Source organism: Calypte anna, chromosome 1, assembly GCF_003957555.1.
Source record: "Calypte anna isolate BGI_N300 chromosome 1, bCalAnn1_v1.p, whole genome shotgun sequence".
Lineage (NCBI taxonomy): Eukaryota > Metazoa > Chordata > Aves > Apodiformes > Trochilidae > Calypte > Calypte anna.
In genome coordinates, this window is record NC_044244.1 from 140,863,078 (window position 1) to 140,891,018 (window position 27,941).

Genomic DNA, 27,941 nt, shown 5'->3' on the forward strand with positions numbered 1-27,941 from the left:
GAGCCGGGGCTGGATTGTGGTGGCTCCGGCGGAGCCCCCGAAGTTTGCGCTGCTCCGCGGAGGGGGCGGCCTTCGTCCCGCCGCTTCCGGGGCTCCGCCGCACCGGGCCGGGCGGAGCGGGCACCCGGGAGGGAAGAGGGTGAGGAGGGTCTAGTTCGGTCCGCGATGAAGAAGCCGGACGGGAAGGTGGTGCTGCTGGGGGACATGAACGTGGGCAAAACCTCCCTGCTGCACCGCTACATGGAGAGGCGCTTCCAGGAGACGGTCAGCACCGTCGGCGGAGCCTTCTACCTCAAGCAGTGGGGGCCCTACAACATCTCCATCTGGGACACGGCAGGTCAGACCCCCGGTTCGGCGCGGACCCTCTCCGGGGCGGCCCGGAGGAGCGGGAGGGGTGTGGGGGGGGTGTCCCCGGTCCCTCGGGCTCCCGGTGTTTCCCGGTGGAAAGGGCTGCCCAGCTTTTTGCGAGGTGTTTGGCGACAGGTTGCCCCTCTCCTGCGGGACCGGGGTCTGGGGCGCTTTGCCCCATCACCGTCTGGGGCCGGGGCTGCCCGCCGACACCTTCCGTGGTTTGGTCACTGTGCCCGTGTTGTTCTTCTCCTTGTTTTTGGCTCGAGCTGCTGAAGGGAAAGAGTGTGGTGGGGTGACCTCGCTGCGGACAGCGTCGGCTTTCCGAGAAGCCCGGCGCTGGAGGTGGAAGGGGGGAACCCCGCTCTGTCCCGGCGGGCTTGGGGGTGGGGCGGGAAAGGGACATCCTCTCCTGGCGCCTGGTGCTCAGCCCCTGGTTTCGATACTACTTGTGTAAAATCGCTTAAAGCAAATGATTTGGCAGTAGGACGAAGTCTGAAAAGAAACGCATTTTTTTGACCGGCCAAAAGAGGTCTTACAACAGCTAATACCTGGTATTTTGGGACCTGCTTTGCATGGCACGGATGTGCAGAGAGAGAGCTGGTCGGCTTTCTTTTGCCCGAGTAGACAGCAGATCTAGGCAGGATTTAGAGAGGTTACCACTCCTCACTGCATGCTTTCAGTTATCCAATTGATATCAGCTGGTGTCAGACTCAAGACTTGCAAATGCACGAACAGTTCAGATGTGGCTCAGTCCTTCGCCGCAGCCCCAAGAGCCTGTACATAAGGATTTAATGTGCAGAGAGCACAGGCTGGAGGCAGTTCCTGTCCGGGGTAGCGACAAGTGGTTGCCTGGACTGCTGTGATGTGGCAGGCATCATCTCCTAGATGGAGGAGGGAGCACGGGTTGTGGTTTGGAGTCCTGGGGTGGAAGAGGTGTGAGGGCTTGGTCTGATGAAGTGGTTGGTGGTCTTGGTCATATGAATACCTTGATTTGGGTTACGAGGCCAGAAAGCTCTGCTCTGTCATTTCGAGAGCCAGGCTACCCTGAAAAATGAGGTCTGCCTGTAAAGTTGCTTGTGGGACAAACATAATGTTCAACATTTTTCTTGTTTTCACATTCAGCTAATTTTTGTTAAAATTTGCTAGTGCCAATAGGAAAACTGAGGGAGCCATGGCATTGTGCAATATTCCAGTATCCTTTGGGTGATGTTTGGGAGGGAAGTTCGTTTGCTATGTCACTTCATGACACAATTTAGCCAAAAATGGCTTTTCCTGTGGCAGGAATTGAGGAGGAAGGAGAGAATGAAACCACCAAAAAGTGTTGCAGAAACACTTTTTTTGGGGGGGAGAGAGGAGATATTTAAGATCTTTTGCTTCCTGAATTTCTTAATCTGTTACTATGATGAAAGCTTGCTAGCAGTAGCTCTCTTCTAAATAAACTTTCTATGTCATTTGCAGTAGATCTTTTAAAAAATTCTACTTCAGTTTTAGAATCGATGTTTTACTGTAGGAAGTCTCTTGGGTGCAACTGCTGCTTGTTTCTAGTATGCCAGACCCACATGGGTGATCAGCAGCAGGCGTTATTTAAAAAGGAGAATTATCTAGTGAGATTATTCTTTGGTAATTTCCCTTATGCCTTTTTAAATTTTTTTTCTCTATTATTTCTACTATACAATAAAAAAACTCCCTCCCAGTCTTTGTCTTCTGGGTTTAGAGCCCTTTATGCTGTTAGTTATCCTTAGCGCTGTATTTTATTCCGTGTTGGTTGAGGATTTAGGTTCCAGCTTTATATATGGGATCTGGAAAGCTCCAGAGGTGATTCTTAATGTGCTGGGAGAAGCACCCAGGTGATACCTGTCTCAGGACAATGCAAGTGTTAAGAGCTCATCCCCTTCCTGGCAGGCAGGGATCTCTCTGCACCCTGCAACAGGACTGCTGCTGCTTGTGTAGCACTGCAGCAGAAGCTGCTGCTGCTTCCTGAGCCTTCCTGAGACTTTTGTAGCAGGATTGCTGAAGCTGTATTTGCAGGCCAACAGTTGGAAAATGTTGTTGTGTTGTCCTGAGGACAGGCATAGGACATCTTCCTCCATTCTTCTCTGGTTTTGGATGCCCAGTGTCCCATCTCTTGTGTTTCTGAGGCAGGTACGAATTCTTGCACCTCTCCCTGTTGTTTTGAAGTCCTGCAGAATGATGGAAGTTGCCAAGACCAGGCTGAACAGTGTTGGGGTCCATGGGCTGTGGTGTAATAACAGCTCCCATTCGTCTTCTAGGGAATAGCTGCTCCCAGGGCATATATATGCTTTCTCCCATCCTGATGAAGGAAGGGACCCTGTGGACACTGCAACTCTATTGATGTTAAGTCAACAATAGAATTCAAAAGCCTGAATTATTTTTTATTTTTGTTTGGACACTGTGTGTCTGCAGTCCTTAATCTTTGGCTTTTATCACTCTATGGTGTCACTTTCTTATCTCTACCAGGTAGGTACCAAGTAAGCTTGGAATTTTTGTCAAAAGGAGGAGCTTAAAATTTAGCTCTTCTGTCTGTTTATTAACTTGACCTTGCTCAATTCTTGTGAAGCAGTTACAAGGTACATCAAATACATCATACACCAATACATTGTTTTCTCTTACCTTTATGCATAGATACATAGGGGAATCCAGAAAGGAAAAAAGATCATCCAGGAGCTGAAAAATTCTTTAGCACATGACAAAAGTACAGTTCTATGTTTGAATGTGTGCAGCTACCTGAATACTGGGTGCCAACTCAAGATGTCTGTCTTAATACTCCGGAAGTATTTTACACAATGTAAGAAATAGCAAAGGTTTGAAAATGAGGGGATGCTTGGCAGCAACTTCTAGGTCAGTACTCTAGTAAAATACACAGTTATAGAGGGTTAACTGGAGTACATGTTTATTTTTAAGTTTTCTTAGTTCGTGTCATATTTGGTATGTGAATGTATGACTATTTTTGTTGTTGCTTATCAGCATTCTTTTGGAGACTCTTATCTCCACAGCAGTCTCCAATGTTTTACTTTCATTTCAGTTTGTCTGGTTCTTTCTTATTTTGGTATGGGTTAGGCAGTTGGCTGTAATACTGTAAACATCAAATACACTGAAGCTTTATTCCTGTAGCACAGAATTTTGTTTTTACAGGGTTATACTTCATGATTGATGAGTATATCTGCAGTAGTGGTGATAGGCCAAAAGTTAAGTATGCATTGATGTTAGTACTACATCAGTTTAATTGCTGATCATCTGAATTATTTTAAACATGGGTCATTTCTACACATCACTCTGTTGATCCTGCACCACTTCATTACTTCTCACTGTTACTCAGAAAAATCTCACTTTTTTTTTTTTCAGGAAGAATTAAATTTGCTTGCCTAAGTGCCTAGAATGTATGTTTCTATGTTGTTATCACTCCATAAATCACAGAAGTGCTCACCTGACCTGTTTTACCAAGTTAGGTCTGACGTGCAAATTGGTTATTCTCAGGAGAACTCTTCTCTAGGCTGTACTTTCACACCCTTCCTTATCTTGGAAAAGTCGGCTGCTTAGTCTAGGCTAAATCTTTCATGTTGTTATCCACAAGTCTTAGTAAGGGTGTGCAGAAGTTGTCAGACTTGATTACTTTTTATGTAAATGCTGACAGCAAATGGTTCAACGTTTCTGGTTTTCCAATATGATGATTATGAGAGAAGTTATTTGGAAATTGCATTCAGTTCAGGGAAACAAATGAGCCACAGATGGAAGAATACTTGGGAGAAGTATTACATGCTTGTTGTGTTTTTATGCTCTTTTTTTGCCTAGCCATTTACTTTAGGCTCTTCCTCCATTGTCAGAGGCTTGGATAGGTGGTCTTGTGTTCGACCCAGTGTGGCTGCTGTTGTATTCTTGATGCAGAAGATTATTCATTTACTACTTAGAAGCCAATGCTACAATTTATTCCTCCTTTTTTTCTCTTTGGTTCAGTTAATTCAAAGGGTTTTTTTTTTAAATGCATAAATTGTATAAAAAAAGAGACAAACTGTGAACTTTTAGCATGTTTTACTAGCCTGCTGGATAGAAGTCTACTCTGTAAAGCATTTGACTGTATGCTTTGAGATACTTATAGCAGTAAGTCTGAAGTAGTGTTTTTCAGAACCAAGGAAGGTAAGCAGCATCACCAGCCACAAGAACTTTCTCATATGGAAGGAATGGAGGTCAGAGACTCAGGATGTGGAAGCTATATATATATATAGATATAGATGCATATGCATGTGTGTGTATATATATCTTCCAGGCAGCCCTGACAGCAACTGTGGACTAAACCAAAACTTCCTGCTGGGTGTTAGTGGCATGCAGGTCTCACCCAGCAAGTAGCCTTTTATCTTGAGCAGCACAAACACATCCTGGAATTCTGAGTGTCTCAGTCCTGCTCTACCCTCTAAGCCTGGAATACTAACACCTGGTGGTTGCAGCTAACAATTTAGTCAGAATGTATAATTCAGGCTTATTTTCTGGTGCCTTAATATTTCAAAAGGAAAACTTGTTTTTTTTTGGATTTCAGTCTCTTTAAGTTGACACTTGTTTGTCTGATGGAAAAGCGTTCCCCCAGCAGCAAGGTTTCTTGACTGATGGTAGACAGTGTCCTCTGTATTGCTGGCTTGGTATCAAAGCAGCAGTCTGATAAGTTAATGACAAGTATTCAATAAAGTTCACATTATGATCCTGTAATTGTATTTTAAGAAGCTGGGTTTTAAACTTAGCAACTGGAAGTCATGCAGCATGATAATGGGGAAGCATAAAGGTTAGATGGGAAAGCAAGCTTCCCTTTTTTTCCTTCCTCTTATCTCAAACTAGGTGATTTGACTTTTTTTCTTCTGTGAACACTCAGCTATCAGTTCATATATTTACACCTCCCACCTTTATTTTGCATCTGCAGATTTTTTTTTTTTGCTGACTTTTGACTCGTCAGAGCTAATAAGGACCAGAGAGAGAAACATAGCCTGGGAAAGGCCTTTCTGTGGCTTTGTTCAGCTGCTATGCATTTGCATAATGAAGTTTACATCTCTTGTGACTGGTTTGCTGGTGGATCAGTGCTGGTGAACATGTGTGAATCTCTCAGTTCCTGGTGTCTGGTGTTTAACCAGCAGTAGTGCAGGTCACCGCTGGTGCTGAGCTTTCTCAGGCTAGGTTTCTTGGAACTGTTAGGTTCCTCCTTTGCTTAGTTAGGTTTTGAGTCTCTTGACATTGGGTTATTTTTTCTGCACTTATTGTGGAGATCTTACTTCTGCACATGTTTATTTTTTTTTTTTCCTGGAAAGGGGGTGACCCAGCAAAGTTCTCAGGGTGTGACTTGCTCATTCACAGTACGATATCAGTCCAGGCAGACCTGGGCTTCCTGATGTTTCTGAGGGAAATGTTCCCCTGTGTGGTGAATAATATGGAAATATACAGTAATCAAATTGGCTGCCAGAAGGCAGCAAGCATGGCCCTCCGTTATACTAAAACAGAGGAAAGGAATACTAAGATTAAGTGGTGTCTTTTCCCCACAACTGCAGATCATTTGTAGCTACTCTGATATTCTGCTGGTTTTGACTTTAGGAAGTAGAGGACTACACTGGGAGAAAAAAAAGTGTGGCGTTCTTAATATGAGGTGGCTTCTCTAACATGAGACAGGTAGGTAGGTCAGCCAAAGCCAAAAAGGACTCTTGAGGCATGTAGAAAAGCCTTTCCAAGCCAGGTGAGGTGGTGGCACAGGAGCAGTTGGTATCAAGTGTTGCTGCATGTGTGGTGAGGTATCTTTAAATGAAGAGGTCGTTTGTGAGAAGGTTTGGAAGATATCACTTCAATAATGTCTTGAGCACCAGGGATCATTTAGTGAGAGGCTGCTGATAGTGTACCTGTGCTCAAGAGGCTGGAATTTAACAGGATGCAGGATGGGAATGATGGAGAATAAAATGCCTCGAGTTTGTTGCCGGTGAGTTCTGACTCAGGGGCCAGTTGGCTCCAAAAGGCTATAATTTTTTGCTTTTTCCCTTGGGTAAAATTATCCTGCAAAATATGAAGTTGGCCTCTGTGTGTTAATTGCTCGTAATTGTTGCATGTAAAACAGTGGCAGCTGAGGATCAATGCCTCATACAAAAATGCTGCAGCTTCCCTGTGATTACTGTGTATGGTTGTAGTCCTCACATCTTGAAAAGGAAATTGTAAGAGCTAAGGTTCAAAGGGACAGTACAGTTAGTGGCTGAGAAAGTCTCTTGTGTAGCTGGGGGAAAAAATGCCTTGAGAGTTTGCTGTCAGTGGCCTCTGCATCTGAAGCTTCTGAAGCAGGTTCAGAGGCAGAAATAAAGGGTTAGCTTTAGAGCATCTCTGGAAGCATGGTTTTGTTGTTGTGAAGCAGTGCACCAGATTATTTTTTCTGCAATTAATGTTTTCTGAAGAAAAAAAGAATAACTTGGGAATTGATTAAAATTATGAAGAAATAATGAATTGTGTGGAGGAAGTTCTGTTTTCCATGTACCATAACTTAAAAATACGATGTTACACACGTGAAGTCAGAGGTGGCAAATTCACTGCTGCTGAAAGAGCCTTTGTATGGAAGTGAAGTAAAAATAAAGGGAAACTTTGTCAGAGGGAATTTTGAAAAACACACAAACGTCAAAAGGAAACAGGAGACAAAATTAACACAGTTTGTTTACTCAGTTATGGTTAATTCACTTTATTGAAGGGGGACTTTTGTTTCTAATGTGTACTTTCAGTACTGACCCTTGGGGAGGCAAGCTAATGGGTAGGGTAAGCCACTTGTGAGCACTCAATGCAGTTTAAACCTCTGCAGTAATTTCTGTATCCCAGCCCCCATGTTAAAACCCCACTTTATGTGTGGTATTTAATAATAGCATGCAAAGTCACTGCACTGGTGTAGCCTTAGTGGGAAACGACTTGATGGCTCAGGGAGGCTCTCTCTGTGTAGTGTTGGTGACCCGGGGTCGCTGGCTAAAGATCTCCAGTGTCATGCCATGAAGGCATTGAGGCTTGACAAACACTAGAAACTTTGGAGTCCTCAGTAGCACCTCAAGTACTGTAACAAAAGAAGTTGTCTTTGTTTTCTAATTTTGGCCTGGAGTGAGGCCTATAGTTTTAGTGTCATACTGTAAAAGGAGGGAGAGAGGTTATCATGGACCTTTTTCAAGTACACGTGAGTGAGTGGTAGAAGGGAGAGTAAGAATATATGTTTGTCAAATATTTGGTGCATGTTTTGTTTTTCTGTCAAAATTTTGTTTTTTGGCTTTGGTTGATAGAAAGGAGTTTGTATAAATCCTTGACTTGATTGAAAGAGTCTATTTTAAACTTATGTTTTAAAGTCCCAGGTCCTAAGTTAGAGTGAGAATCTTCATTATGAAGAGTTAATGCTTTTGGCATTGCATCTTTGCTTACTGAAGGAAGAGGTGTATTTTCCACATATCTCTGTCAAAACTGACTAGACAGGTGAAGGGTTAGTTTAAGTGTTGACTGTTTTGTGGCAGTACTGTAAATGTATGGAGAGAGGGAGGCAAGAACAAGAGAAATGGTTAGTCAAGCAACGTAAGCATAAAGCTACTGTCAAAAACTGCAGAATATGGAAATTCATCTTCATGGTGAATTGGGGGCAGGTGGGAGAAACTAGAAAATTTCAGAAGGGTGTCCAAGAACTGGATTATTATTCACTTCCGTAAAGCCAACCTTCTAGCAGTGTATGTGTAAATAGGTGTTCTGTGCAAGACAGCATGTGATTAATGTCCTGTTTCACTCCTTAGTTTAACTTTGGTATTTGTGAAATATATACCTGAACTGTTTAAGAAATGACCAGTCTGGGCATGGAAGGGAAAACACTGGGATAGGCTGGAATACTTTTGCCCCCGGTAGTTGTCTCTCTGGCTGGGTAAATAATGTTGCACAGAACATCAGAAAGCTTCATTAGCTGTAACAGAGATGCGTGTGCACACAGCAACTCATGTTGACCCAGTTCTGGTTATTTCTGGGTAACCAGGAACATTCCATCATTAAAAAAAAAAAAATAGCTATTTAAAATTAGCATTGCATGTTTAGGTGCCTGAACTTAGGCAGTCTGTGTTGTGGTGGCTTTTTCTATAGACTGTGGTGAACTTTTTCCTGCAGAAGGAAGGAGACAGTGAACACTTGGAATGCAAGCAACTGAGTGTTAACTTTGTGGTTTTACAATTACTTCGAGTGCTCATGTATGGGGAGTGCTTTTCTAGTTTCATCTCCCACGTACATATACACTCTGGTGCACAAATGTCAAAGCCAGGGAGGTTCATAGGCAAGTTTACTGTACCTTGGCAAAGCTGCTTTTGATACTTTTTGTAGCTTAAGTATCTTTACTTCAGACTGCAATCACATCTTATATCACAGATGTGTTTTTTCCCTCACTGCAATTATTGCCTTGTGTTGAATTTAGTAACCATGTGAGCTTCCAAGTGATTTTTCCTGTGGCAGTGGCTGAGCTGAAGGTGAACTTGGTAATTCCTTGTCTGAGTCACATTGTGCTATTGCAAAATATCCAAACAAGTAACCTTTGTTTGGGTCTCCATCAAGAAAGAGGCTGAGTCTGTTGCGGATACATCTGGAGCCAATACAAATAATGGAAGAGAATAATTTTCTCTCCCAAATCTGAACAATTTGCCTTTTTCTAGGTGAACCCTGGTTAGAACATCCTGGGATTTGATCAAAAAGCCTTAAACTTGTAATAAAAGCTTTTATCCTGTGCCTGTCATATTAAGTTCATATGCAGTACCTGAAGGTATGCCTAGGAAATGAGATTTGAACTGAAGTAATACTGCTGATAGCAGATGTGGTCAAAGGAAATGAATTTTTTTTTCTCTTAATTTGAATGAATTTTCAACAGAGGTAGTTTGCCACTCTTCACCACAGGAGATCCAGGATAACTTCCTTTAGAACTACCAACTCAGTAAACATGCAAGATTTTCTAATCCTACTAACCTACCTGGACATGTAAAAAAACACTGAAATTAGAAGAGAACTTCTTAACATACTTTTTAAAGTGCTGTAGATCATCAGATGTGTTTGTGAATCTTTTGGTGTACCTTTCCATCTCTTAGGAAGCAGACAAGAATTGTCATTGGCTTTGTATGGGCCACCAAGGAGCCATTCATGGAAGAATTGTGCTAAAGTCCCATGTGAGCTTGACATTTTTTTTTTTTTTTAAATTAAAAAAAAAGAAATTTCTAATATTTCACAGATAAAGCAAAAAGAGGAAAATGTGCATTTAAGTTTTTGCCTTTTCACCTATTCCACTGGAGCAAAAATGCATTTTAGTTTAGTTTGTGGCACTGTGGGAACTTCCATGTATAGGGACTCCAGGAGGTGAGACATTTAAAACTTGCAACATCTTGTTATGAATTAAGGCTTCTGTGCATTCAGGTTTTTTCTGTTCTGCCCTTTCATAATTTTTGTTTTGTTTTGTTTTTACTTTTTTCTGTCATGAAAATAAGTCATCATATCCTCAGACAGAGGGGAATATTTCCTTTTTGTCTGGGCTACAGGTTAATGAATTGAAGTTTGAAATGGTTTCCTTCAATAATGATTTAGCACCCAATGTTGATACTGTTCCCTCAGTGTCTCCCGTTGATCCTCTGACATTTTTAATTCAATCTACTATGCAGTTTAATATTCCTAACAACTGCTTTTGTATTTTAGGAAATGCCTACAAAATACAGAGAAATTATGTTGTCCAGCCTTTGAACTGCTCTTATGTACTTGGTTCATAAATAATGGTCTTCAGTCCAGTTGAAATAGCAGGATATTTTTGTTTTGCATTCTGCAGCTGGTGATGACTTAGGAATTTTCAGACATGTAATATTTGACCACAGATATTTAAATACTTGAGATTTTATTTTTCTCTTAATTATATAATTATCTGTAACATGAAGTATGGCTTAGTTAGACCATCAGTAAAGTATTCTTCCTGTGAGGATATAAGAACTACAAACCCCACAGGAACAGTTTGGGAGGTGGAGCAAGAGAATTTAATGTGTAGTACACATTCATAAAGAATGTGAACCAAAGGTTAGATAGATTGAAATAGCCTGAAAAACAAACAAAATGTCTAAGTGCTGGTCATTGGCTTGGTAAAAAAGGTGTCAACCAACTCTGATTTCTGCTTAAATCCATGTTCCAAATCCACTCAGTGATAGCTGTCTAAAAACATACATGTTTGATGTTGTGCCCTGGTTACATTGACCTTCAGCTGAGCTCCTGCTTCCCTTTCCCCAAGGGGTTTGGGCTGATGGACTTCCCTTTCTGGTTGTGCCAGTTACTTCAGTGATGGGACTGAAACTTCATGCAGTTTAATGCCTTGTGTTGTGAAAGTCTTTGGAGTTCAGTGTCTGTTCTTCATGGTGTTTGATCGTTTGTTAATTGTAAAAATTAGAAATCATGCTATCAGTTATATTTTGGAAGGTTTTTTATTTCTTGTGTATTTATTTCCATTCTCCAACTGTCATTTTCTCTCCAAAAAAAGGGGAAGATTTTAGTTTATTCAGAGAAAGGGGGAAATAATCCAAATCCGTAGTGGTTTATTGCTAAGAAAACAGACAAAGAAAAAGCCCTCTGTATTTGAGTTGTTATCTTATTTTCATGAGGAACAAAGACTTCTTTAAGACTATTTTTAGGACAAGCTTTCCCTCCCACAATACATAGCTGTACGTATCACATTCATATAATTTCCCTTATCTCCTTCCCTGTTACAACATTGTGTGCCCTTTCCACATTGTCCTGCTCAACTTACATTTTACTTCAATCCTTGGAAGCCCAGTGAGAGTGGCAGAGCTGGTGTCTCTTCTCTTTTTGAGTGGCAGAGCACTTTGTGACCCAGTGATGCTGCCTCCTTGCCTTAATGATTAAAGAAAAGGATTTAACACATGCAAATCTGTAGGCAGGTCCCTTTCAGTAAGTAGCTTTTCATGGCATAAGAGTTGAGTGAGTAGACACAGGACAGTGGTAACATTTCTCTTCGTAACTTCTTCTGTATAGTGAGTTCAGCAGCAAGTTGTTTACAGTTTCTGGTGGTACACCCTTTGTGCCGGGTTGGAGAACGTGTATGAGACAAGATTTATTTTTACCATGCCTGTTTTGTGGTTTTTGTTTCTTTAATCCTCAAATTAACGCCTCTAAAGAGCGTATACTAAATACGCTCCTTAAGAGTGTAGGCAGAGAAGCCAGAAGTGGAATTAAAAGGAAGAAGTAGTGCTGGAAATGTACAAGCCATCTGTTCAACTTAGCCAGCACAAGTTCTGGAAACACAAGCTATGCATCCTGTGATAAAATCATCTGAATGAGATGAACAAGTTTTAAGTACATCCCAGTAAAACCCAGATGGCAGATGTTTGTCTGGAACAGTCTCCCATGGGTTAGCAAAACAGCCCATCAGCAGAACTTCTGCTTTTGACAAATAGCTACTATCCAGAAGCACGCAGTGAAGAAGTCTTCAGCTGAATAGAAACTAGTGGTGGGGCTGGTGTGGAGTAGACAGAGTTGTAGTTTTCTTGAGGATTAATTTTGTATGAATGAATTGCATGCATTCTTAGTTGAGAACCTGCCTATAAATTAACTGGTGCTGAAACAAATAATAAAAATATCTGCTTAATGTGTGGGCCTAGTTTTATATCCCATGTTAATGATAGAACTTTCTCTTAAAAAAAAAAATATTTTTTTTCATTGTTTGCTGGAACCATGATGTTCACTTCTATCCATTTAGCAAGGTTTAAATATTTTTCTAATTGCTAACAAAGTCTGGTTTTAAGTTAAGCTCAGTGTTACAAATCAGGAGTTAGCATATAGTTTTCTACTACAACTGAGTTCCATTTCACTAGAAGATAGTTTAACCTTAAATAAGAAGCCCTTTATCAAGTCTCTGCTGGGTATCTTCTGGGGTAGACTGTGGCTGCCTGCTGTTGCTCTGATAACCATAGCTTTCTAAGGTGTTTCAGACAAATCTGTGTTATTCATTATGTGTGCAAGAATAACTTCTCATTTTTAAAATGTGACACAGAAGGTCACTTCTGGCAAGACTATCAAAATTTTTTTTTTCTTGTGGAACCCAGTCTCTGTTTTTGTTTTTCAGAATATTAATAATAGAATCCAGAATAGACTTCTTTTTCTTTTTTTTTTTTTTTTTTTTACTTAATGATGATTACCAGCCTTCAGCTGCTATCCTGCACTAAGTAGTGCTTGGTAAAAGCTCTCTCATTTAGAACTATTTTTATCTTTTGCCACCTACTCCTAATCAACCTGGAATGGTACTAGTAGGAGAAAAGATTTCTAGAAGTAGTGCTTGAGGTGGTGTCTATGTACAGGCTTAGTAATTAATTTTATGCCCAGAAGGAACTATGGCTGATATACTGAGTCCTTCTCTCTGTGTTGTTGGGCCCCAGTGCCTGTGCTGAGCACAACTGTGCTGCTGCTGTGGGAGAAGCCTCTTGCTGCAGGGAAGGATGAGAAGCTGCACTCCCAGGGCTGTGTGACCAGGTTGTCTCTTAAGTCTTCCAGGCTGATTGCTGAAGGCTGAGAAGCTGTTGCCTGTGGTGCCCTGGTGCTGTGATAAGCATCCTGCAGATCCCTCGAAATGTCTGAAGACTGAGCTTTTTGCAGTGTCTTTTTTGCAGCTTTGCTGGGCTCTTGTCAGCCTTTTGCAGCTTCTGAAGTATTGACAGCAGGATGGAAAGAAGTGCCATTGAAATGGGGCTGGTGGAAGCAGGGTACTGCCATAGCTAATGTTCTCAGAAGTGAAACTTCTCTGTGGGAATGTGAAAGAGAAAGACAACTTACTGTTCTTCCAGACTCTCCTTGTGTTTGGGTGTGTACAAAAAAGTTTATAGCTGCATGGTGGTGGTTTGGTTTCCTGTACTTGGGAAGCAAATTGAAGACTGACAGCCTGACAGCCGGGAGACAGAAATACATATGATGTGTTTGGGGTTATACGGAAGAATAAACTTTCTAATACATTAAACCATTTAATTTTATGTGTAGTGGAGTACTAAACTTAATCCAAAGGGGATCTGCTATTAGTAACTATGAGCTATTGTGGTGTCCCCCAGGGATCAGTGCTGGGCCTGTTTCTGTTTAATATCTTCACTGATGAATTAGATGAGGGAATCGAGTCCACAATTAGCAAAATCACAGACAACACTAACCTGGGGGGAGTGTGGATCAGCTGGAAGGCAGGAGGGCTCTGCAGAGGGACCTGGACAAGTTGGAGAGTTGGGCTGATTCCAATAGGATGAGGTTCAACACGGCCAAGTGCCGTGTCCTGCACTTTGGCCACAACAACCCCATGGGGAGCTCCAGGTTGGGCACAGAGTGGCTGAGAGCAGCCAGGCAGAAAGGGACCTGGGAGTCTGGATTGACAGGAAGCTGAACATGAGCCAGCAGTGTGCCCAGGTGGCCAAGAAGGCCAATGGCATCCTGGCCTGTATCAGGAACAGTGTGGTCAGCAGGTCTAGGGAAGTGATTCTGCCCCTGTACTCAGCCCTGGTGAGGCCACAGGTTGAGTCCTGTGTCCAGTTCTGGGCCCCTCAGTTCAGGAAGGAGATTGAGGTGCTGGAGCGGGTCCAGAGAAGAGCAAGGAGGCTGTGAAGGGATCCAGCACAAGTCCTGTGAGGAAGGGCTGAGGGAGTTGGGGGTGTGCAGTCTGGAGAAGAGGAGGCTCAGGGGAGACCTCATCACTCTCTACAACTCCCTGAAAGGATGGGGTAGCCAGGGGGGGTCGGTCTTTTCTCCCAAGTAGCTCCCAGTAAGACAAGAGGGCATGGTCTTAAGTTGTGCCAGGGGTTTAGGTTAGATATTAGGAAAAAATTCTTGACAGAGGGGGTGATCAGGCATTGGAATGGGCTGCCCAGGGAGGTGGTGGATTCTCCATCCCTGGAGGTTTTTAAGAAGAGACTGAATGTGTCACTCAGTGCCATGGTCTGGGAGCCACAGTGGTAGTGGATCAAGGGTTGGACTTGATCTCTGATGTCCTTTCCAACCTGGCTGATTCTGTAATATTCCTTCTCTAAAACACCACTGTCCTTGATTAAGTTGTTTGCTAGGTTCATGATATTTCCTTGCACAAAAATTGGTACTGTGTATTGTATTGATTGACTTGGGATGTATGTAGTTATTCTTCAGCAGAAAATCGGTATGTATGTAGCTACCCTCCTGGAGAAAATCCTGTGGGGAATTTTGATTAAAGAGGGGAAAAAAAAAGTTTTTAAGAGATATCTAAGGCAAAAGCAAAGTATCTAATGAGGAAGTCGAAAAACCTAAGTAAAACTTAAAACAGGAATAGAAATGAAGAAAACCAGGAAGCATTTCTCATCTGTGAGGGAGCAGGCAGATTCTGACTTGCTAATTTTTGGCTGACACCCAGCAGGAATGCTTGACAAGTGGTAGCATTTCAGAGTGCTTCTTGAGATACATTTAGGAGTGCAATCTCAATTTAGCCCTGCCCATTTCTGAGTTATTTGATTTTAATTTTTAGAAAAATCACACACCTGTGTCAATGTTTGTGTGGGTCAACTGGAAGTCAGCTTAACTTGCCAGATCCTTACTGAGCACTACAGAGCATGGAGCATGTGTGGAGTGACCTCCCATCCTTGCAGTGCCAGTCATTTTTTTCCAAAATACACCTGGCTGTGCATTCCTGGTTTGAAGAGCAAACTTAGGAAAGGGAACATAAGCTTTGAATATTTCCTTTCAGAGTGACTCTGAAGATAAGGACTTGGTAGCTAGCTTTACTTAGCAGTTGCATAGAGAAGTGGGCTCCTCTGCAGTGCCTATTCCCCTGTGGAAAAGGAATTGTACATTTGAGGAAAAAGTATTGGTTTTCAGGTACTGGAAAGAAAAACAAACTGATTCCAGAGCTCATCCTGTGGAAAATTAATTGCCTTTCAGTAGGAGGGACTTCTCTTGAAGGAGAAGGATTGGTATTCCAGTGGGTGTTATGACCAAAAGGCTTCTTGCACAAGCCAAAAGCAAACTTCTTATGCAGGCAAGGTTATTTTTACAGCCCTGTTCTGTAACTGGCCTCTTTGTTACCCACTGCTGAGCAGTATTGGACTGTCAAGGTCTGCTGCTACAGTTAAGTGTTCAGTGCTATTGCTTGCCACAGAACTCTTCCAAAGTAAATCCAAAGGGTTTTTGTTTTTTTTTTTTTCCCTCATGTTTCACTTCCAGTCATATCTTTTCTTACGAAGGTAAACTGCCAAATGGCCACTTCTATTTAAGTAGCAGTTTAAAACAGTTCAGAAGAATTTCACATTGATGCTTACATTTTACTTAGTTCAGATTTCTAAATTAATCCTTGCACTCCTGCTCTCAGTTTAGTGCAGATATGCAGAAGCTTCATAAATTTAACTCTCAAGCACCCTGCCATTTTTTCTTTTCAGTAGAGAAGGTGCTCATGTTAGATCTCAGCTGGAGTTCTGGTGACAAGATAGACAAGATGATGATGTGCAATAAATCTGGCATGTCCTCGTTTCTTTTGCCAGACTTGTTTAGATAACAAGTCTTCCTACACCACTCTGAGGTTTCAGAGGGAAAAAGATAAATATTAGTATCATTTTTTCAGTTTGTGCTGCAGATGCATGCAACATATGCAAGCTGGTCTGTTGGGGGGTAAGGTCAATTCTGTTCTCTTACAGGGCACTAGACTTCCAGACAGCTGAAAATATTTGGACTGCTTGAAGCTTCTGGGGTTGTTTCCATCACTTAAAAATAAATGCAGTCGATGAAGAGAACTAAATAAAATGAGTGGTTTGAAAAAGCAAAGTCTAGCTAAATGAAAAAGCCATGCAGGACTGTAGAAGCACCAGTAGAGATCTTTAGCTACAAATGGGGGGCATTGGTGTTTTTTGTTGTTGTTTTTGTTTGTTTGTTTTTAGGTTTAGCTAAAGTTTGTGTTGGCAAACCTTGCAGGGTGGTGTGGTTAGAATCCTTTTCTTTATAATGCTTGGTGTTACTACTCAGAATATGATTCAATTCAAAACATTGGATAGAAAGCATATTGGTGGAGTAAAGTTGGTGTTTCTATGGGAACTTTGATTTTGAAATTAAAATTCATGTGAGTTTAGAAGCTTGGGCTTAATTTCATTATTGTAGTGGTAGGTTCTGATTTATTCTTGCCAGCAAGAAAAGTCATTTTGTAATTACGCAACAGAACAGATTCTGGGTATTCTTTTGTCCCAGAAATACTGAAACTAATCTATGGACTAAATCTTGTAGATAAAAGGGATCTCCTCTAGTATTTATTCTCCTTTTTTTTAGGAGTTGTGCAGCTCCTTTGTCTGGGGAAGCCATTGCTGGTTATAGATAACCATGAGTATGCATTTATTCCAAAGACACTAAATTAATAAAGTCTCCCTATAAAAAGATGATTGCAGGTAGAAATTCACAGGCTAAACAAATGGGTAAGGCTGCAAATTAAGAGAGACTAATGGTGTGGAGTGCTGTTGACAGGTTAAGCTGGATTCATTTGGGCAATAGTGTGTATTTTGCAAGGTCCATTGAGCTGATAGTAAATGACAAACTGAGCTCTTGGTGCCTCACAGTGCTCCAAAGCCTACGAGCTGTTCTGAAAAGTATACCAGATGTTGGGAGGGATGAAAGTAGTGAAGAGTTTAAGTAACCTCATAGCTTCACTGAGGCTCTCTTACATTCTTGGTTGTAGAATAATATGGAAAGGCTGGGAAAAAAGTTATACATACGATAAATAGTTTAGAGGCATCTGCCAGAGGCAGAGAGCTTGAATATGAAAAAAAGGCTGGTTTCTCTGGATTGACAAGAAAGATATTAAGCCATATGATAGCACCTGTTAGAGAGGAGAGTGCAGTTTTTCTGTTTTATTTTTATTCCTTTTTTTTTAGTAAGAGAATACATAATGAAGGTGAAAGTCTTATCAAAACTGAGAGTTTGCGAACTGAAATGCAGCAAAGTAATTTGTGGGATATTATCTTTCTTTACTTGCTTTATAAAATAAAAATACCTCCTCAGTCAACAAGATAAGTCAACAACTAAAATTCTATCATCTTTATAATGCAGGACATCAGATTTGAATGAGGATTACACTTGATCTCTGCTCTTTTTCTGTAAATTTAAAAAAATTACTTTATTTTCCCATCTTCTCTCTCTTGTTAACGTGATCTCCTTCCTATGAGTGTCTGACAGATTTGTCTTTGGGAACCAGTAAAGGAAGCCATCACTGCCAGCTGTGGAATGAAAGTTGACAAACTGCTCTTTAGGGATGGATCAAAAAAGTTTCTGGGAATATTTAAATTAGTTCATGACTGAATAACACCAGTTTTGACAAGATGGCTGAGGGATGTTTATTCTTGGTGAGGTGGGGGTGAGGGAGTTCATCTGCAAATAACCAGCTTTTTTGGATGGCTCTGCAACTCAGCATGCTCTGCAGGATTAGCAACGGATTGATCTGCACCAATGTAAGCTCCTAGGCATCTGCTTTTAGTTTGGCTGCCTTTAGAAGGTGAAGAGTTTATGTAAAAACACATTTCTCCATAAAATATCGCACTGTGACTGTCAAAACCCCACAGCAAATTTTTACCCAGTTGTTTCAGTTGTGGATTCTTTAAAGGTGTGCTGCGAGTTGAAGCTCCGTGTCTTTTTGAGGCATTTCTTCAGCACATCAGAAAACATTGTCAACAGACACTTATTTTGGAGCTTTTACCAGCACACACCTCGGAAGGGAACCTTTTTGGAGGGTATGAAATCAAGCTAGCCCTGTAGCAAAAAAATTCCTCCCCTTTTGCTGAAGAAAAACACATCACCACAAGGCGTCATCTTCAGATAAAGCTCAGATGACCCTGTGGATCATTAACCACATCTCAGGGTGTTTGGCATGTGACGTGCCCTACTCCACGCTGACATTATCCTTGCACAACTGCCCCACGTGCTGTTTGTCCTGACAATAAAAGGACCATTTAAGTGAACTTGTTTGGAAGAAGTGTTTTAAGTGATTTGTGCCAGAGTATCACTTTTTGGAATGTTGGTTGAATGGGTGTTTTGATGGCGGGTAAAGAGCCAGCTGAAAGCGCTTGACCTGTTGGTGCAGTTCAAGTGTGGTGAGGTAAGGCTGTTCTTGGAAAGGAGAGGGACATGAAGGGGGTCAGGGCTGTCTTTGAGCTGTAATCACTCTGGGTGCATATAGCAAAAAATTAAAATAGGAAACGCAGCCAAAATAGAATCGTGAGCCTTTTTTTACTGATGAAAATGATAAAAGGAGAAGCAAATTGATGGTAGTTGCTGCTGTCATTTGTTTTAGCTGGCTGTTAAGGTGACTGACTGCCCTTTTCAAAAGGCTATAAACTAGGAATAAGCTTGAATCTGTATAAAAATAGTGTTACTATTAGCAAAGTTATCCTTTTAAGGGAAGGGTCATCTTTCAGAAATAAAGAGAAGTGGCTAGAATTTCAGTGCAAAATCTTTTATGTACTTCCTATTTGTTGGTCCCTGCTGAGACATGTCTTGCAAAATTTATTTATGGCATGCCTCTTACTTTTAGTTCATTTATGAGATTTAAAAGGGGAGTGAGAAGAAGTAGGCTAAAATAAGTCTTGGATATAGCTTTGTTTCATGAAATGTATTAATACTCTTAGGCATAGAGTATAGTGGAATTTCCATTTCCAGTCAGTAAATGCCCCCATTTTCTCTATTTCAGATTGCTTTATTCCTTTCCCAACCATAGAGGTGGTGGATAGAACTAAAAAAAAATAATAAAAAATTCATAGGCTGCCTCCATATTAGAAGAAACAAAAAGAGTAAAACCTTGTATAGGATACAGGGTATAGTGTGGTTTTTTTTTCCTGTTTATTTTTCTGTTTATTTTTCATAGAATCATAGAATGTTTTAGGTTGGAAAGGACCTTAAAGATCATCACGTTCCAACTCCCCTGCGTGAGCAGGGACACTTCCCACCAGACCAGGTTGCTCCAAGCCCCATCCAACCTGGGTTGGAGCACTCCCAGGGAGGGGGCAGCCACAGCTTCCCTGAGCAACCTGTGCCAGTGCCTCACCATTCTTACAGTAAAGAATTTCTTCCTAATGTCTAACCTAAATCTGCCCTCTTCCAGCCTGAAACTGTTCCCCCTCGTCATATCCCTACACACCCTTGTAAGAAGTCCCTCCCCAGTTTTCCTCTGTTCCTCTTCAGTTACTCGAAGGCTGTTCTCAGGTCTCTCTGGAGCCCCCTCTCCTCCAGGCTGAGTAACCTCAATCTTTAATTTTTGTATTATGAAATGTAGTAGGAGGTAAAAAATATATGATTTGTGGGTTTAGTGCCCTTAACTGAAGCAGGGAAAGTAAAGAGTTTGCTTTTCTTAAATCACACTGGTAGCTGCTGGTGGGGGCTAGCATCCCAGGAGGCAGTTATCTTTTGGCAGACTGTTAATTGCTAATTTAGGTGCCCGAAAGGATGTTGGTTTTGTTACATGGAATGGAAATAACAAGTTTTATTTTTTTCCCTTGCATATTACACTGGAGACAAAATCCTCGGTAACAGACCTTGATGTTTGTTTTTTTCCTGAATACTTCTGTAGCTTCTGTTATTCCTTGGAGAATGTATTAATATCTGTTAAATATTTCTGTTTGCAGGGACAAATCTTTTATCCTCTGAGGATAAAATATAAGATTTATGGTCTTATGTGTGTAAGAATTAGTCCTTTCAAATGTCCCCGTGGTTGTTTGTGGCTGTGCATTTTTCCTCATTTTTTATTCCTATATAAATTTAGGTATCCTAATAACACAGTTTACATTTATTTAAGGCGGAGTTTTATCCCAGACACTGCTGGATCACTGGTGGTAGTTCAGTAGATTTCTAAAAAAAAAAAAAAATCTCTAATATTTTTCACACAGAAGGGTGCAGTTTGATCACTTAGGGTAAATCCAAACCTTTTGCTGCCTCCAGTTATGTAATTGGATTTTCTCAAGTTTACCAGGCTGCTCAGACAAAATCAGATTTATTAAATTGAATATTTTATTATCTGGTAGAATTCTGTTCTATAATCTGCTGTAGATTGTATGAGATTTCTGCATGTGAATTCAGTGGGGACTAAGTTATATTGACATAATAGAATGCCACTTCCAGATCAGGAAAATAATACTACATTCCTCCTGCCTAACAGCACACTGAGCTCTTGAGATCTGCCTTTTATGCAAATGTCACGGAGATAAACGTATTGGAAAGCATCTTCTGCTCCACTGTTTATGGTTTGCGAGGTTTCCTCATCTGTGGCAGACAGTTCCTTTGAGTCTGGAACTTTCTTCCATTTGAATATTGTGATTTTTTTTTTTCTTCTTTTTTTATGGGAAGGTATTTGTAGCATTGAAACAAATATCCTGAGTATATTTGCCTTTCTGAATGCCAGCCTTTTGGGGAGGAGAAGGAGCGCTCATGCAGTGTATTTTCTTTATCTGTATGATATATATATCTTTATCTATATAAAAGGATAAATAACCAAATGCTGTCAGGCTTGGATCTGGTCAGTTTTGGACATGAACTTGTGAATAACATCTATATGGAGTGTATGTGGTTGTGAGAAGGAGCCATACCTGCAATGTGGTGGCACTTCTATGTGTTCTTATGTTTTAAATTGGAGTGAAAAGTGCTTGACAGACTCAAGCTGTGTTAATTGTTTCTGTTTATTGTAAAAGTGCTTTTGTATAACCCTTATTTTCTGAGGCCAGATCTGAGAGGATTTAAGTAATTTGTAGATCATGACTATGCAGTGGGTAAGTCCCAGTCTTTCTAGTCATCTATTTTTGTGCGAAAGTGAAACATTGGTTAGTGGAGGTGTGATATTTGTTGTATGATAGGTAAAGCTGACTGAAGGACAGGGCTCAGTTGGGCTGTCCTGTGTCACGTTGTCCAAGCAAGAAACCAATGGTTGCTCCTGCTCATGTGGCTTTCTTGCTCCCACTGAACTCCTGTTTTGCAGAAGGAGCTTTACAAGCCTAAAATGATTCATGTAGAGATGCTCAACAATTGAGAGTAAGTTGCACTTAGGAATTGAGTAGGCTTGTCCCAATCATATATTGCATTGAGCCAGCTTTCTTGGCTGTTTCTGAATTATTTTTCTTTGGAGAGCTGTATTACAAGACCTTTTCTTTGTTCACTTAACCCATGTGGCTGTTGTTTTCTTCTTCTCTGTGTCACTCTTTCTACTTTAAGACATGAAAGTGAAGCCCTTTAGGCATTAAGATCAGGACTTTCCCTGTGTTGATGTTGCATTCTGCTTTGGCCAAGACACTCATATCTGATTTAATAACCTAAATAGAAGCTCATGAAATAGGGCACAGTTCATGCCTTGGATTTTGATTCATATCTAAGTAATGAGTATAAACAAAATAAAGTCATTGTGATTTTCAGTAGAGTTAAAGGTCTGTTGCATTCCATAATGTTGCATATTGAATGTGTGAGGGTGGAGCTTAAGTGTGTTTTCTAGTTCTCAACTTCTGTTGCTTTCGGTGGATTGTTTTTTTTGAGGACTAGTGGTGGGTTTTGGTGTTGTTTTCTTTTTTTTTCCCATAAACTTTTATTCTTTATTTATTTATTGTTATTGGGGATTTTTGGAGGAAAACTGAATGCTGGCATTTTTCTAATGGATCAGGAAAGCGTGTTCAGACAGCACCTGGATATGTAAAAATTTAGCTCTCCAGTGCTTTCTGACTCATATGTTTCCACTAATTCCTGCTTACGTCCTTCATGTTAATTCTTTGGTAGGGAGAGCTTTATTTTTATCCTCAAGTAACCACAGGCACAGTCCTGATTCTTAATAAAGCTCCTTATTTCACGGCAAAGCCACCTAGAAGAAATAATCATCAGTCTTGAAGTAGGTAATGAAGAACTCTGGCTTGATCGTTGTCAAGACATTACAGCTTGACTCACATGTGGACAGGGCAATTTTCCTGAAACCTTCAGGAGCCTTTATCATTAATTCTTTGATAGTCAGCCTGTGTCTCCATATGTGTGCACAAACAGAAAACTCAGTTCCTAGCAAAATTGTTTCCCCTGATGCCTTCTAAAGGGTCACAGCTTTACTGCTTTGTCTGCAAACAGAAGGAAATGCTGTTCCTTAAAAAGGAGTTTCTTTGTCTGCTCTTGTGATCATGCAGATGTCCCCACTGAGGTTACTCAAGAGCATCAGGGTCACCCTTTGAACCTTCATCCACTGCAGCTGAATCCTCAGCTCTGGATTCTTACTTATAGTGATTTCTGTGCTGTGTCATGGGTGTCATACTTTCTCTTTTCTTTCCTGTTTTGGCTGCTTCCTTAGGGCACAATTTCTGTATCTCTTCCTCTACACTCATTCTTATAAAGCTTCTTATAAAGCACTTATAAAGATTTTTATAAAGGAGAAAGAATTTTGAAAGGGAAAACCTAGTTGATAGCTTGTATTTTTGTCTGTTCCTCTCTACTGTTCAGATTACAATCCTGTCTAAATAAGAGTGAAAATCCTTACAAGAGACCTAGTTTTATGGACTGAGAGATTTCTGGACAATTTTGCAGTCTTGTTCATTTTTAATGCAAAGTTAGTGTGCTTTTATTGCTCACTGATGTGTAGTTTTCCACACCATCTATCCACTTTAGGAACTAGGAATTTAGTACCCTGCACAGACTGTCAAACCTCACTTTAATGACCTCACTTTTTTAAAGCACCTTCTGGAAGACCTTTTTAGTTCTTTAGTGATTGTGGTGTTCTGTTCCTTCAAGACTCAAAGTACCGGTCTGTTTTGCATTCTTGCACATCCTCAGCAGTGAGAGATTGAAAACTTGTTCTTCTGGTAGAGGATTTCTTGAAAATGAGTTTGTGCGTGGGTGCTTATGCTGCTGAAGAAGTTGTGGTGAAAGCCTTTGAAGAGGTGGTAGGTAAGGAACGTGCAGCTCTAGCTGGAGGAAATCTTTTGCTCTGGTAAACATCAAGAGGTACTTCAGAGGCTACTCTGGAATACCAACCCTAGGGGCAGGGGGCAAGAGGAGAGCTCCAAGAAGGAGACTTTTTCAGAAGGAAACTGGTGCAGTGGCCAGCAGGTCCCATGGCTGGGAGTTGGGAGGGAAGGGGATGTTTGGTCAGGTTATGGTTCCATCCAGAAAAAGGGTTCATATGGGCTGCTGCCCTCCAGCTGAGAGGTTGGGGTGCTCTATAGACCAGAGCCAAGGCCTTAATTTGAAGTCTTGGAACACTTTAAATCTAGCCTTGTTGGATTTATCAGGTTAGCCTCTTGCAAAGTTGACTTTTTCCCTTCTTTCTACCCTGCGTTTCTTACGAACTTTAATGGTACTGAGGTCCATTTGGCTTAAAATTCTTTAAGTGTATGGTGACCATTACAGCACATTGATAATGCTTGTTGGCTGTGCTTCTCCTGAGTGAGTCAAGTCTCCAGCAGGACTTCATATAGTTGTTGGAAGAGTCTTTGGAAAGCAAATGGTGCTGGAGGTTGTGATATAGCTGTAGTAATATATTGAACTGCTATAAATAAGGCAAAATATAAAGATAAAAAGAAAAATGGAAATCAGTTTTTGGTTGCTTGGCTTTAGGAATTTCTGTATGTTGTGCATTTGTGGTTGATTTGGTTCTTCTTGCAATTCCTTTGATTGCTGATGATTTGATAGTTCTGTCACTTTTACTTTTTCTTTTCTTTTTTGAAAGGGTGAAATTATTGAATTCTTAGATTCAGGGTTTTCTGTTTATTTTTGCCAATTGTACATGTCTGTAGTGGGACAAGATGGGTACAGAGCAAGAAGTAACTGGTCATAAGAAAGGGGTGGCTGTTTTAATGCAATAAGGTTTTCACAGTAACATCTGATACCATTTTACCTGACACCTTGGGGACAGGTAAAATATTAAATACTTGGTGTAGTTTTGGGAGATTTCCACATCCCTGTTTGTTCCAATCCTTCAGTGTCAGAAGTGGTCTTTTCAAGGAAACTGTGCTACAAAAATAAATCACATGTTTTTTCTGTATGTAGATTGTGCTATGTGGGAGAGTGAGAGAGACTATCCATAATTCCTTTGAAATAATTAATCCCTTATGGAAGGTAAATTCTTCTTCATGTTTCTTTCCCCCCTTCAACAATATAGTAGTTGTAGAAGTAGCCAGTTTGTAGTTAAGAGTGTAAAAATATCATGGTTTATATTCTGTTGTTCAAGATTTGCATTAGCATAAAAATTCCATAAAACAAGTATTAGTATTGTGCAAGGATTCGGTTGCTGTAGCAAATTATTTTGGGGGCTGGATTTTATGTCTTGGGCATCTCAAGTGGGAAAATGGGGGAGGATAAATGTTCTATTGTGGTTTCCAGGCCACAATATAACCAGGATTCATGTAAGAATGAAGTAGGTCATGGCACAACCTTCTACTGAAAAATGGGAGACTTAAAAACACGCTTGTACTGCAGCTGAAAACACAACTTCGAAGAGGAGGTTGAAGGAAAAAGTGTAAAAGCACTGACTTTCTCCCTTGCTCAATGTACAATGCCCTCCTTTTGCTGGAGGAAAACAAAACTTCATACAAAAGTGCACAGAAAAAATGCTCCGTAAACTTTGCCTAGTGCTTTTCTGAACTTCATTCATTGAACTTTTGACCTCTGCAGTGTCATGCAGCACTTATTGCCAATTATTCACTGTGTTAGGATAATATGTAAACTACATGCATGTTTGGTTTTTTTTTATGGCAAATTCTTATTTTCTGCATTAGGACAGAGTAAATAGTTGTTTCTGGTTTATTTTCTCAGTATTAGGCCTGAATTAATAGACATCTGCTTATACTCTTTTTCAATCATTCGCAAGCATCAGAGATCCCATGATTTTTGCTTAGGCAAAAGTTTTGCATGCTTCTGAGCATCCTCAGTAGCTTCCTTTAGACATCTTTATAGTGTACTCTGAGTCTTTCTTTATTCTCTGCCAGTACTGAAGTTTCACTAAGTGTTAAAAGTGTGATGAGCTTTGGATTTAATTTTCTAGCTTGATGTTTTCCAGTTTTGTTTACTGATAACAATGAACATCACATCTCTCTTCTGGCTACCATGGAGTAGTGTCCCTTAGTTGGCCAAAGGACTGAAACAGTTGCTCAGTGATCTATTTTAAGTTCAATTCCTGTCTGGAGATGGGCCCCAAGTTACTATCACAGTTTTCCCAATATATGCTAACCTGTATTTTTCTGCATGAATTTATTCTGCCTTTCCTCTTTCAAAATAATTTGCAAGGTTCTCACAATGCTCTAAGTCATGGAGGTCAGTAGCTTTCTGCAGGTTGCTTCCTGATTTTCTATAAATGGAGGCTCTGTTCAAAGAGACTGTTTGAAAAGAGCTGATAAATGACAATGATTCTTAAATATTCAGAAGAGTATAATTGGCTTTTTTTTACACTTTTTTTTTTCTTTGTTCATTCACACTTCTATTCTTAGTGACCTTAGGCTGGCTCTTATGGCTGGTTGAAATGTAATGTGTTTTATCTTTTTCTTGATCAAGTTTTCAGGAGTTGAATGAATGTGCTACAGCAAAATCTAGGATGTATTGCAGTTCTTGGTAGGAAAGGAAAACACTGTCTGTCTTCCTCATTTCCCTTAGTCCCTTTGCAGCTACTGAAGAAAGTTGTTTGCTTCTCAGAATTTAAAGAGAAATTAATTTTATCTTTCAAGAAATAATTTTGCAGGACACTATCAAGGCTTAGTGTTGGTAAATGTGGGGGGGAAGAAATGATTTGTTATTAACTGTTGATTATTGAGTGATGGTCATGACAACTTAAGACAAATTACACTTAAAATGTAGTTAGGGTTCTCTATATTGTGTGGGTTTAGTATTCTAAAAGAAGTGTGAGTACTTGTGTTGGGACATAGGCATATTGATACAGGATAAATGTGGCAGCGTTAAAGACAAGGCTTTTCCTATAAAGCCAGTGTACCTGAGAACCTGTGGGCATGTAGAATAGAATTAAACTGCTTTAAAAATCCTTCAAAAATTAGAAGTGGATTACTGACTTTGATCCAGATTTCTGAACTGAATGTACTTGAAAGTGTGTACTGAATTTATTGGAGTAATTAGTTCTAGCAGCATTTGAAACAGTGGAACTTATTTTCTCATTTTAAATGGTTAAAGAGGTGGAATGGGCCATCTGTGGTTGCAAGCAGGGTGGCTGTTAGTGTGACATAAATTAACCACCATGCAATTTAATAAAATAATAATAAAAAAACCACAACTTTTTTTTTCTTATTGTGAATACTGTTTTATGCTTTCTTGCTCATCTGTACAGATTCCTGCTCTGAACCTGAGCTAGCAGTGAGCTGATCTGCTCTCTGGCATGCTTGCCCCCACAAGGAAAAACAGAAGGAAAAAAAAAATGGAAATGCTATAAATACCACATTTTTACCTTCACCGCTGCATGGAATTGGCTTAAAATCCCTTAAACTCTTTTACTGGGTTAATAATGTATCTTCCAGCAGACTAACTTTTTGCTGTGTTTAAACCTTTGCCAGGACGGGAGCAGTTCCATGGCCTGGGGTCCATGTACTGCAGAGGAGCCGCCGCCGTGATCCTCACGTACGACGTGAACAGCCTCCAGAGCCTGACAGAGCTGGAAGAGAGATTCTTGGCCCTGACAGACAGTGCGAGTGCTGACTGCATTTTTGCTATTGTTGGAAATAAAGTTGACCTCACCGACGACTCTGCTTTGCCACCGGATGAAAACAGACCCGAGAAGGCTCTCACCAGCTGCGGCTCGAAGGTGCGAAAACAAGTCCGCGCGGAGGATGCCATTGCACTCTATAAAAAGATACTGAAATACAAAATGCTCGATGAGAAGGATGTGCCAGCAGCTGAGAAAATGTGCTTTGAGACCAGTGCAAAAACAGGGTATAAGGTGGACTACCTCTTTGAAACTGTGTTTGAGATGGTCGTCCCGATCATCGTACGGCAGAAAGCTGAGGGGCCGCAGCAGACTGTAGACATCACTGACTACAAGCCAGCAAAAAGGACAAAATCTGGTTGTTGTGCTTGAATCACTTACATGACAGTCAAAAAAGGGGAAGGATTGTTTGCTCCGGCAAACTGATGAGTGACAAGTGTTTGCAATTCACCAGGAAGGAAAAGTCAGAATAAATAGGCAAGGATGGTGTATGTGAAAAAACCCAAATCTTCTGGCCATTAGAGGTTTCTGGGAAGCTCTGCGTGTGAAAATAGGAATGTGCATGAAATTATGGAGGAAGGATTGACAATTTTCATGGACTCTGAAGACAAATGGTTTGTTAGCAACAACCATCTGAACAGTTTTGAAGGAGTCTTTTTTTTTAATGACTCTCCATTTCATATCGCATGTAAAAGATCTGTTTGTGTACTCTTGACAGCTTTCATGTGATTATAATCTTTCCCCTTGCAATTCTAACTTTGGAAGTCTGAATGCATGGTACTTTTTTATTCTTAAGAAAAAAAAAGAAGAAAATCCAGGTATAATTTATATTTGTAGCTAATAAATCAATTACAGTCTTTTTATGTCAGAAATAACAGTGTACGATTCAGAAGCTGAATGATTAAAATCACTGTGGATA

The 27,941-nt window shown here is 40.5% G+C and overlaps 1 protein-coding gene across 1 annotated transcript; it reads left to right on the forward strand.

Annotated features, from left to right (window-relative positions):
* The first annotated feature begins 9 nt into the window (after positions 1-9).
* On the forward strand, positions 10-27,941 carry RAB20 (RAB20, member RAS oncogene family). Its single transcript, XM_030445830.1, has 2 exons — positions 10-337; positions 26,874-27,941. Exons 1-2 carry the CDS (start codon positions 166-168, stop codon positions 27,392-27,394), a joined length of 693 nt encoding a protein of 230 aa, XP_030301690.1. The 5' UTR covers positions 10-165; the 3' UTR covers positions 27,395-27,941.